This window comes from Haemaphysalis longicornis, unplaced genomic scaffold (genome assembly GCF_048455015.1).
Source record: "Haemaphysalis longicornis isolate Haplotype H1 unplaced genomic scaffold, Haemaphysalis longicornis Haplotype H1 scaffold_125, whole genome shotgun sequence".
Taxonomy (NCBI): domain Eukaryota; kingdom Metazoa; phylum Arthropoda; class Arachnida; order Ixodida; family Ixodidae; genus Haemaphysalis; species Haemaphysalis longicornis.
Window position 1 is genome coordinate 305,147 of NW_027526227.1, and position 12,788 is coordinate 317,934.

General features: G+C 47.6%; 1 protein-coding gene across 1 annotated transcript; it reads right to left on the minus strand.

Annotated features, from left to right (window-relative positions):
• Positions 1 to 4,364: 4,364 nt before the first annotated feature.
• On the minus strand, positions 4,365 to 5,834 carry LOC144163610 (uncharacterized). Its single transcript, XM_077694418.1, has one exon. The coding sequence runs from the start codon at positions 5,818 to 5,820 to the stop codon at positions 4,606 to 4,608; it is 1,215 nt and encodes a 404-aa protein (XP_077550544.1). The 5' UTR covers positions 5,821 to 5,834; the 3' UTR covers positions 4,365 to 4,605.
• Positions 5,835 to 12,788: the final 6,954 nt, after the last annotated feature.

Below are 12,788 nucleotides of genomic sequence, written 5' to 3' on the forward strand. Positions count from 1 at the left end.
TTCAACCCCCGGGGCGTGACGCGAACGTCTACAGCCTGTCATAAGCGCGTAACTGGCGGGAAACCCTCTTATGCTACCTTGGCATCAAGGCTGCCAGAACCGAGGCCCTCGCTAAGCTTTCGCAGGATAATAATATGGTTAGGAAATGAGGGGCTCATTAGGAAATACAGAAAGAAATGCCGGCAGTCTACAACGCCAAAGAAGACATAGGGGAATGGTTGGACTATTTTTTACCGTTAGTGAAATTATATTTTTTTTCTATTAATTGAAGCGAGAAAGAAAGAAAGAAAGAAAAAAAGAAAAACACGCGCCCAGAGTGGGGACCGAACCCACGCCTTTCGATTAGATCTCGAATGCCTTACCAATTCGGCTATCTGGGCGACTGTGTTCTGCTTCACTTTCTGGGGTATTTTATATTTACTACAACTGTATCTGACGCTTGAGGGTGGTAGCCAGCGCCACTCAGACTACACGGGGAGAAGGGGACCTTCTTTTCAACCCCCGGGGCGTGACGCGAACGTTTACAGCCTGTCATAAGCGCGTAATTGGCGGGAAACCCTCTTATGCTACCTTGGCATCAAGGCTGCCAGAACCGAGGCCCTCGCTAAGCTTTCGCAGGATAATAATATGGTTAGGAAATGAGGGGCTCCTTAGGAAATACAGAAAGAAATGCCGGCAGTCTACAACGCCAAAGAAGACATAGGGAAATGGTTGGACTTTTTTTTACCGTTAGTGAAATTATATTTTTTTTCTATTAATTGAAGCGAGAAAGAAAGAAAGAAAGAAAGAAAGAAATAAAAACACGCGCCCAGAGTGGGGACCGAACCCACGCCTTTCGATTAGATCTCGAATGCCTTACCAATTCGGCTATCTGGGCTTTTTTTTTTTTTTTTTTTTTTTTTTTTATTGCCTGTTCCAAAGTACACATATTCAATACAAACACTTCAGCCTATCTTTGGCTGATCATTGACCTCAAAACTTTTTCAGACAAACAAGAGCATCAAGAATTTCCGTCCACTCAGGCGGCTCAGCCTGGGTCACAAAAATATCGCGAATATACGCAATGCTCTCAATGAAGTTTTCGCGCACAGGGCGAGCGTTCACATCTGCGTTGTTCACAGCTATCCTTGTCTTCCACAGGCTGTGCAGTCCCAGCAGCATAAACATGTCATAAGGTACGCCATTTTCATTTTCTATGGGAAGGTACCGTATACCATGTGGAGTTATAGGCAACTCCTTTTTAAGTGTCCTTTGTAAGATATCCCAGTGAAATATTGGATCCCAACATTCAATAAATGCATGCTCTATGGTTTCCGGTTTCCGGCACAGTCTACAATTTGTGGTCCACGGAACGAAGAACCCTTTTTCCTCCATCCATGTGCTTACTGTCAAAGTATTTGTGTGCAGTTTAAAGAAAAAGGACTTTACACAAGGCCTTACAGGCATCTTTTTAACTCTCTTAAGGACATCTTGGCCCGTATTGCCTTGGTATAACGACCTGTAAAGCGGCACAGGCATCAACGTATCTACAAGGTCTCTATACAACTTTTTCCGATTTACTGCACTCAGATACTCCATAGAAAAACGGACTGTTAGGAACCGGAAAGCCACGACAACCTCCCTGAGGTACCCTCTGACGGCCCGACCGCTCTCACCACCTGTCGATACTATAAATTCCGGGAGGTATCTTCGAAGACGCACCTGTATTATTGTGCGCAAAAAAAGGTCCGTCTGGTCTCGCAGAAACATAAAACGTGACACTAGTTGGCGAATGAACAAATGCGACAAGCCCAGGCCCCCACTCTTAACAGATCGAAACAAATTGGTTCGGCTGGTCCTCTCCCAGCTTGATGCCCATATAAACACTGCAAACGCCCTGTGCAGTTTTTGTACATTCACTCGTGTCATACACAGCACTTGAAGCACGTACCAGACTTTAGCGGTCAGAAAAAGGTTACATACTGTAGCCCGCGTGAACACTGATAAGCCTCGACCTTGCCAACCTTCCGTTTTTTCCTTTATCTTCTCTATTTCTTCCCCCCAGTATTGCGCAGTGTCTACGTAGTGTTCTAGGGGCACCCCTAAATACCGCCCAGGCAAGGCTGTCCACTGTGTATTAGCGAAAAGTTGCGGTGTGTAATCCCAGTTGCCGTGCCAAAACCCAGTACATTTTTCCCAGTTTATTTCACTTCCAGTTTGACGGCAAAAGGAGTCTGCAATACTGACCACTTCTACAACGCTCTCTTTGTCAGTGCAGAAAACTGCGATATCATCCGCGTAGGCCAGAACCTTAACTTGAGCCTGCTCTAGTCGAAACCCGCTTATATTCTCATTTCTTATCAGTCTCAACAGGAAAGGCTCTAAGTACAGGGCAAAAAGCAAGGGGCTCAACGGACACCCTTGCCTTACCGAGGAGCGGACGTTTATGCCTTCGGTAAGGTTTTTATTGACTATAATCCGTGTAACACAATCGGAATAAGCCATCTTAACACCCTGTATTATTGTGGTGCCTAAATTTACAAATTCCAACACAGAAAACAAGATTTCGTGGGAAACAAGATCGAAAGCCTTTGCTAAGTCTATTTGGAGCATGGCTACCCGGCTTTCGAAAGCGTCAACACATTCAAGGACACTCCGCGCTACGTGTATATTTGTAGCAATGGTACGCCCCTTGATTCCGCATGTCTGGTGCGGCCCCACTAAGTCCTTGATAACTGTTTGTATTCTTTTCGCTAAGACTTTGGTAAATATTTTGTAATCCACGTTGGTGAGGCTTATCGGGCGATATGACCCCACCCACAACAGCTTATCTGGGTCGTCGGTTTTTGGTATCAAGACCATGTGTGCTACTTGAAAAGACTTCGGTAGTCGCTTCTTTTCGTATGCTTCCCGGATCACGGCGTACACCATAAGTGCCAATTCTTTCTTAAAGGCTCGATAAAACGCTGCTCCCAGGCCGTCAGGGCCTGGTGACTTTCCCGCCGCTAATTCGTCAATTGCCGCTTCGATTTCCTGCAACGTGATTGGCTCCTCTAATCGTGTTCGTACGTCGTCTTCTAATCGCGGCATGTGCGCCAGGAAACAGTTCGCAAAAACAGGTTGTATTAGTCTCTCTCGCCCAAACAATTTACTGTAGTGCTCGACGAATGCACTTTCTATGCTTTCTTTGTCACCTGTAGCTTCGTTTCGGAAGTTTATCTGTTTTATTTCGTTTTTTGTTGCGTATCTCTTTTCATCGCCTAAAGCACGCTTGCTAGGTTTCTCCCCAGCCCACAGTTTTTCCGCTCGTGCTCTTATCATTGCCGCCCGGTACTTAACGTCGTCCATTATTTCCAGTTTATTTTTCACACCCCTTATTTCGTCTAACCATTTTCCTGGCTGCTCGTTCTCCAGGCTGATTAGTTCGTCAAGCTGGTTACGTAGTTCATTTTCGGCTTTCCGTTCACTGCGCCGGATACTGCCTCCTCTTTCGATTGCAATCATTTTGACGCGACTTTTAAATTCTTCCCATACGACGCAGTAGCTTTCTGGTACTGCTGACAACGTTCTCGCTATTTCACTTTGTACGCTTTTCACGAACTCGCCATCCTCGAGCAACCGTTCATTAAATTTCCATAGCTCCCAATTGAACTTTGCACTTTCTTTTTTCCTGCCTAACGTAAACAACACAAGGCTGTGGTCCGTAAAAGATACGTGTTTTACGTCATAGCTATTGCATGACGGCACCAGTTCAATGGACACGTATGCTCTATCTAGTCTAGCATTGCTCTCGCGTTGGAAGTGAGTGAATTTACACACAGTTCCGGGTGTAAAAACAGAACCCACGTCTTCGATTTGACACTCCTGGGTCAGTCGACTAAGCAGGTTGGCACTCCTATCCCGCACAGGCACGTTTGTAGAGCGATCGTGTGCAGAACATACACAGTTGAAATCCCCCAGTATCACAATCAATCGATCACACTTGAGATAACCTTCAAGCTGCTCAAAAAAGTTTGCACGCTCGTTCGAATTGTTTGGAGCATAGACACATATGAACCTCCAACTTAAGCCACTGAACAAAACATCAGCAACAACCAAACGACCACTTTCGCATGCCAACACGGCTTCGATTTGCATATCCAAGCTGTTCCTAAACAAAAGGGCGCACCCCCCCGATGTACCAGCCGCGTGACACACACAAACATTGTAACGTCCTGTAAACGGTTGCACCATTCGATCGGCCTGCTCTTGTGTTGCTACTTTAGTCTCTTGTAAAGCCAATACGTCTAGCCCTTCCTCAAGAGACAGGCGGCTCAACTGGTACTGTCGGCGCCTCGCTAATAGACCTCGCACATTCAATGTCGCGACCCGTAGGGCTTCCGTAATCGTCACTGGCATTACGAGTTACGAGCGAGCCAATTTGAACTGCGCATACCTTGCAGTTGATAGCGGTGCGTACATCCGTGCTCTGGCTTGGCGACACAAGGATTCACTATCACTGTTGTGAAGGGGCTTTCTTTTTTTTTTTTTTCCACGTTGGTCCACCATACTCGTGGGGTAGTACACTGCTGCACGTCCACACAACCAGCGTCGGGAGCTGCCCACTGTCAGGAGTCTGAGTTCCGCCTACTTCCCACGATTTTTGCACTGTGAATGCGGTGTTGCAGCGAGTTTCCTGTCGGCGTTGACGTTGGGCTTTACGTGAAGCGACGAACGCCTCACGTAAGGCTCCTTCGCAGTCGTCTGTTCGCTGACGTTGACGGCCCTTGTGCCCGCAGTGTCTTTTCTTTCTTTACGCGGCCGCTTTGAAGCTGCTTCGTCGTCGCCCTCCTCGTCACTCCTCTTGACCTTGACGTCACCTTTTCCCGGCTCTTCAGCCTGGATATGCATGCCATCTTCATTTTCAGGGGCATGCGCTGCTTCAGTAGCTGCCGCTTTTGATTGCCCTGGTTCGTCTTGTCCTTGCATTGCCTCGACGTCGCGCTCGATGTTGTCCGCCTCAGTGGGCGTCTCATCCCTCTTCGCATTGTCGCCATCCACCGTGGCGACGTCTTCCGCCTCCGCCTCATCCATTACGAACTCGGACATATCCTCGTGCCCCCCGGGTCCAGCTACGTTAGCGTAAGTGCGTACGCAGTTGGACTCGTCGTGGCCGAAGCGACGACAAAGTCCACAACGCGGTACGCGACACTCACGACGCACATGCCCGGTGGTGTGACAGCGAAGACACTTAGGCGCCCTTCCCGGCACCACGACGAGGGCCTGTTCTCCGGCTATTCGAAGCTGATGGGGAAGGTCCTCCACTGTATCACCAGCCTTCAGCTGCAACGTTACCAATCGAGTCGTCGATCCCTTGTCGACGACGCCGTGAACGCGCCAGCGCTCTCTTGTCACGTTAGTCACTTTGCCGTACGGGGCCAGGGCGACGCGCACTTCTTCGTCGGTCACGCCGTACAACACCCAGTGAATTTTGATCCTTACGTCCTGGTTCGTCGGGTCGATAATCAAGCAGCGCCGGCCTTTCACTTTCATTTCCGTGATAGCGAGGATTTTCTTCACCGCTTCAGCGTTCTTGAATGTGACAGCCCACACGTGATTCATTTGATACGCCCCCAGAGCGATAACGTCCGGGAGCAGTGCCAAATGACCGAGCGCGTCACGAAAATCCTCAACTCTGTAAGGCCTGGCATCAACGTCACCGTGCAAAAAAACTGTATTAACTACTGTACGACCTGTAGGAAGACTTGGCAGCATGACTCGATAACCTTCGTTGTCCGAAGCAGAAACCCTGGAACCGCGGCCCTCAAGGGCCGCAAAACTTGCTCCGGCGGAGCTTTCCATCGTGCGTCCGCTCTCGGCGGTGGCCGGAAGTGCACAGCATTCGGCTATCTGGGCGACTGTGTTCTGCTTCACTTTCTGGGGTATTTTATATTTACTACAACTGTATCTGACGCTTGAGGGTGGTAGCCAGCGCCACTCAGACTACACGGGGAGAAGGGGACCTTCTTTTCAACCACCGGGGCGTGACGCGAACGTCTACAGCCTGTCATAAGCGCGTAACTGGCGGGAAACCCTCTTATGCTACCTTGGCATCAAGGCTGCCAGAACCGAGGCCCTCGCTAAGCTTTCGCAGGATAATAATATGGTTAGGAAATGAGGGGCTCGTTAGGAAATACAGAAAGAAATGCCGGCAGTCTACAACGCCAAAGAAGACATAGGGGAATGGTTGGACTATTTTTTACCGTTAGTGAAATTATATTTTTTTTCTATTATTTGAAGCGAGAAAGAAAGAAAGAAAGAAAGAAAGAAAAGCACGCGCCCAGAGTGGGGACCGAACCCACGCCTTTCGATTAGATCTCGAATGCCTTACCAATTCGGCTATCTGGGCGACTGTGTTCTGCTTCACTTTCTGGGGTATTTTATATTTACTACAACTGTATCTGATGCTTGAGGGTGGTAGCCAGCGCCACTCAGACTACACGAGGAGAAGGGGACCTTCTTTTCAACCCCCGGGGCGTGACGCGAACGTCTACCGCCTGTCATAAGCGCGTAACTGGCGGGAAACCCTCTTATGCTACCTTGGCATCAAGGCTGCCAGAACCGAGGCCCTCGCTAAGCTTTCGCAGGATAATAATATGGTTAGGAAATGAGGGGCTCGTTAGGAAATACAGAAAGAAATGCCGGCAGTCTACAACGCCAAAGAAGACATAGGTGAATGGTTGGACTATTTTTTACCGTTAGTGAAATTATATTTTTTTCTATTAATTGAAGCGAGAAAGAAAGAAAGAAAGAAAGAAAGAAAAACACGCGCCCAGAGTGGGAACCGAACCCACGATCTCGAATGCCTTACCAATTCGGCTATCTGGGCGACTGTGTTCTGCTTCACTTTCTGGGGTATTTTATATTTACTACAACTGTATCTGACGCTTGAGGGTGGTAGCCAGCGCCACTCAGATTACACGGGGAGAAGGGGACCTTCTTTTCAACCCCCGGGGCGTGACGCGAACGTTTACAGCCTGTCATAAGCGCGTAACTGGCGGGAAACCCTCTTATGCTACCTTGGCATCAAGGCTGCCAGAACCGAGGCCATCGCTAAGCTTTCGCAGGATAATAATATGGTTAGGAAATGAGGGGCTCGTTAGGAAATACAGAAAGAAATGCCGGCAGTCTACAACGCCAAAGAAGACATAGGGGAATGGTTAGACTATTTTTTACCGTTAGTGAAATTATATTTTTTTTCTAATAATTGAAGCGAGAAAGAAAGAAAGAAAGAAAAACACGCGCCCAGAGTGGGGACCGAACCCACGCCTTTCGATTAGATCTCGAATGCCTTACCAATTCGGCTATCTGGGCGACTGTGTTCTGCTTCACTTTCTGGGGTATTTTATATTTACTACAACTGTATCTGACGCTTGAGGGTGGTAGCCAGCGCCACTCAGACTACACGGGGAGAAGGGGACCTTCTTTTCAACGCCCGGGGCGTAACGCGAACGTCTACAGCCTGTCATAAGCGCGTAACTGGCGGGAAACCCTCTTATGCTACCTTGGCATCAAGGCTGCCAGAACCGAGGCCCTCGCTAAGCTTTCGCAGGATAATAATATGGTTAGGAAATGAGGGGCTCCTTAGGAAATACAGAAAGAAATGCCAGCAGTCTACAACGCCAAAGAAGACATAGGGGAATGGTTGGACTATTTTTTACCGTTAGTGAAATTATATTTTTTTTCTATTAATTGAAGCGAGAAAGAAAGAAAGAAAGAAAGAAAGAAAGAAAGAAAGAAAGAAAGAAAGAAAAACACGCGCCCAGAGTGGGGACCGAACCCACGCCTTTCGATTAGATCTCGAATGCCTTAACAATTCGGCTATCTGGGCGACTGTGTTCTGCTTCACTTTCTGGGGTATTTTATATTTACTACAACTGTATCTGACGCTTGAGGGTGGTAGCCAGCGCCACTCAGACTACACGGGGAGAAGGGGACCTTCTTTTCAACCCCCGGGTACGTGACGCGAACGTCTACAGCCTGTCATAAGCGCGTAACTGGCGGGAAACCCTCTTATGCTACCTTGGCATCAAGGCTGCCAGAACCGAGGCCCTCGCTAAGCTTTCGCAGGATAATAATATGGTTAGGAAATGAGGGGCTCGTTAGGAAATACAGAAAGAAATGCCGGCAGTCTACAACGCCAAAGAAGACATAGGGGAATGGTTGGACTATTTTTTACCGTTAGTGAAATTATATTTTTTTTCTATTAATTGAAGCGAGAAAGAAAGAAAGAAAGAAAAACACGCGCCCAGAGTGGGGACCGAACCCACGCCTTTCGATTAGATCTCGAATGCCTTACCAATTCGGCTATCTGGGCGACTGTGTTCTGCTTCACTTTCTGGGGTATTTTATATATACACTACAACTGTATCTGATGCTTGAGGGTGGTAGCCAGCGCCACTCAGACTACACGGGGAGAAGGGGACCTTCTTTTCAACCCCCGGGGCGTGACGCGAACGTCTACCGCCTGTCATAAGCGCGTAACTGGCGGGAAACCCTCTTATGCTACCTTGGCATCAAGGCTGCCAGAACCGAGGCCCTCGCTAAGCTTTCGCAGGATAATAATATGGTTAGGAAATGAGGGGCTCGTTAGGAAATACAGAAAGAAATGCCGGCAGTCTACAACGCCAAAGAAGACATAGGTGAATGGTTGGACTATTTTTTACCGTTTGTGAAATTATATTTTTTTTCTATTAATTGAAGCGAGAAAGAAAGAAAGAAAGAAAGAAAGAAAGAAAAACACGCGCCCAGAGTGGGTACCGAACCCACGATCTCGAATGCCTTACCAATTCGGCTATCTGGGCGACTGTGTTCTGCTTCACTTTCTGGGGTATTTTATATTTACTACAACTGTATCTGACGCTTGAGGGTGGTAGCCAGCGCCACTCAGATTACACGGGGAGAAGGGGACCTTCTTTTCAACCCCCGGGGCGTGACGCGAACGTCTACAGCCTGTCATAAGCGCGTAACCGGCGGGAAACCCTCTTATGCTACCTTGGCATCAAGGCTGCCAGAACCGAGGCCATCGCTAAGCTTTCGCAGGATAATAATATGGTTAGGAAATGAGGGGCTCGTTAGGAAATACAGAAAGAAATGCCGGCAGTCTACAACGCCAAAGAAGACATAGGGGAATGGTTAGACTATTTTTTACCGTTAGTGAAATTATATTTTTTTTCTATTAATTGAAGCGAGAAAGAAAGAAAGAAAGAAAGAAAGAAAAACACGCGCCCAGAGTGGGGACCGAACCCACGCCTTTCGATTAGATCTCGAATGCCTTACCAATTCGGCTATCTGGGCGACTGTGTTCTGCTTCACTTTCTGGGGTATTTTATATTTACTACAACTGTATCTGACGCTTGAGGGTGGTAGCCAGCGCCACTCAGACTACACGGGGAGAAGGGGACCTTCTTTTCAACCCCCGGGGCGTGACGCGAACGTCTACAGCCTGTCATAAGCGCGTAACTGGCGGGAAACCCTCTTATGCTACCTTGGCATCAAGGCTGCCAGAACCGAGGCCCTCGCTAAGCTTTCGCAGGATAATAGTGTGGTTAGGAAATGAGGGGCTCGTTAGGAAATACAGAAAGAAATGCCGGCAGTCTACAACGCCAAAGAAGACATAGGGGAATGGTTGGACTATTTTTTACCGTTAGTGAACTTATATTTTTTTTCTATTAATTGAAGCGAGAAAGAAAGAAAGAAAGAAAGAAAGAAAAAAAGAAAGAAAGAAAAACACGCGCCCAGAGTGGGGACCGAACCCACGCCTTTCGATTAGATCTCGAATGCCTTACCAATTCGGCTATCTGGGCGACTGTGTTCTGCTTCACTTTCTAGGGTATTTTATATTTACTACAAGTGTATATGACGCTTGAGGGTGGTAGCCAGCGCCACTCAGACTACACGGGGAGAAGGGGACCTTCTTTTCAACCCCCGGGGCGTGACGCGAACGTCTACAGCCTGTCATAAGGGCGTAACTGGCGGGAAACCCTCTTATGCTACCTTGGCATCAAGGCTGCCAGAACCGAGGCCATCGCTAATTTCGCAGGATAATAATATGGTTAGGAAATGAGGGGCTAGTTAGGAAATACAGAAAGAAATGCCGGCTGGCTACAACGCCAAAGAAGACATAGGGGAATGGTTGGACTATTTTTTACCGTTAGTGAAATTATATTTTTTTTTCTATTAATTGAAGCGAGAAAGAAAGAAAGAAAGAAAGAAAGAAAAACACGCGCCCAGAGTGGGGACCGAAACCACGCCTTTCGATTAGATCTCGAATGCCTTACCAATTCGGCTATCTGGGCGACTGTGTTCTGCTTCACTTTCTGGGGTATTTTATATTTACTACAACTGTATCTGATGCTTGAGGGTGGTAGCCAGCGCCACTCAGACTACACGGGGAGAAGGGGACCTTCTTTTCAACCCCCGGGGCGTGACGCGAACGTCTACAGCCTGTCATAAGCGCGTAACTGGCGGGAAACCCTCTTATGCTACCTTGGCATCAAGGCTGCCAGAACCGAGGCCCTCGCTAAGCTTTCGCAGGATAATAATATGGTTAGGAAATGAGGGGCTCGTTAGGAAATATAGAAAGAAATGCCGGCAGTCTACAACGCCAAAGAAGACATAAGTGAATGGTTGGACTATTTTTTACCGTTAGTGAAATTATATTTTTTTTATATTAATTGAAGCGAGAAAGAAAGAAAGAAAGAAAGAAAGAAAGAAAGAAAGAAAGAAAGAAAAACACGCGCCCAGAGTGGGGACCGAACCCACGCCTTTCGATTAGATCTCGAATGCCTTACCAATTCGGCTATCTTGGCGACTGTGTTCTGCTTCACTTTCTGGGGTATTTTATACTCACTTCAACTGCATCTGACGCTTGAGGGTGGTAGCCAGCGCCACTCAGATTACACGGGGAGAAGGGGACCTTCTTTTCAACCCCCGGGGCGTGACGCGAACGTCTACAGCCTGTCATAAGCGCGTAACTGGTGGGAAACCCTCTTATGCTACCTTGGCATCAAGGCTGCCAGAACCGAGGCCATCGCTAAGCTTTCGCAGGATAATAATATGGTTAGGAAATGAGGGACTCGTTAGGAAATACAGAAAGAAATGCCTGCAGTCTACAACGCCAAAGAAGACATAGGGGAATGGTTAGACTATTTTTTACCGTTAGTGAAATTATATTTTTTTTCTATTAATTGAAGCGAGAAAGAAAGAAAGAAAGAAAGAAAAACACGCGCCCAGAGTGGGGACCGAACCCACGCCTTTCGATTAGATCTCGAATGCCTTACCAATTCGGCTATCTGGGCGACTGTGTTCTGCTTCACTTTCTGGGGTATTTTATATTTACTACAACTGTATCTGACGCTTGAGGGTGGTAGCCAGCGCCACTCAGACTACACGGGGAGAAGGGGACCTTCTTTTCAACCCCCGGGGCGTGACGCGAACGTCTACAGCCTGTCATAAGCGCGTAACTGGCGGGAAACCCTCTTATGCTACCTTGGCATCAAGGCTGCCATAACCGAGGCCCTCGCTAAGCTTTCGCAGGATAATAATATGGTTAGGAAATGAGGGGCTCGTTAGGAAATAGAGAAAGAAATGCCGGCAGTCTACAACGCCAAAGAAGACATAGGGGAATGGTTGGACTATTTTTTACCGTTAGTGAAATTATATTTTTTTTCTATTAATTGAAGCGAGAAAGAAAGAATGAAAGAAAGAAAAACACGCGCCCTGAGTGGGGACCGAACCCACGCCTTTCGATTAGATCTCGAATGCCTTACCAATTAGGCTATCTGGGTGACTGTGTTCTGCTTCACTTTCTGGGGTATTTTATATTTACTACAACTGTATCTGATGCTTGAGGGTGGTAGCCAGCGCCACTCAGACTACACGGGGAGAAGGGGACCTTCTTTTCAACCCCTGGGGCGTGACGCGAACGTCTACCGCCTGTCATAAGCGCGTAACTGGCGGGAAACCCTCTTAGGCTACCTTGGCATCAAGGCTGCCAGAACCGAGGCCCTCGCTAAGCTTTCGCAGGATAATAATATGGTTAGGAAATGAGGGGCTCCTTAGGAAATACAGAAAGAAATGCCGGCAGTCTACAACGCCAAAGAAGACATAGGGGAATGGTTGGACTATTTTTTACCGTTAGTGAAATTATATTTTTTTTCTATTAATTGAAGCGAGAAAGAAAGAAAGAAAGAAAGAAAAACACGCGCCCAGAGTGGGGACCGAACCCACGCCTTTCGATTAGATCTCGAAAGCCTTACCAATTCGGCTATCTGGGCGACTGTGTTCTGCTTCACTTTCTGGGGTATTTTATATTTACTACAACTGTATCTGACGCTTGAGGGTGGTAGCCAGCGCCACTCAGACTACACGGGGAGAAGGGGACCTTCTTTTCAACCCCCGGGGCGTGACGCGAACGTCTACAGCCTGTCATAAGCGCGTAACTGGCGGGAAACCCTCTTATGCTACCTTTGCATCAAGGCTGCCAGAACCGAGGCCCTCGCTAAGCTTTCGCAGGATAATAATATGGTTAGGAAATGAGGGGCTCGTTAGGAAATACAGAAAGAAATGCCGGCAGTCTACAATGCCAAAGAAGACATAGGTGAATGGTTGGAATATTTTTTACCGTTAGTGAAATTATATTTTTTTTCTATTAATTGAAGCGAGAAAGAAAGAAAGAAAGAAAGTAAGAAAGAAAAACACGCGCCCAGAGTGGGAACCGAACCCACGATCTCGAATGCCTTACCAATTCGGCTATCTGGGCGACTGTG

Bases quoted from the DNA above. Each gene is read 5' to 3' on its own strand.
- LOC144163610 (XM_077694418.1), bottom strand. From the start codon at position 5,820: ATGGAAAGCTCCGCCGGAGCAAGTTTTGCGGCCCTTGAGGGCCGCGGT.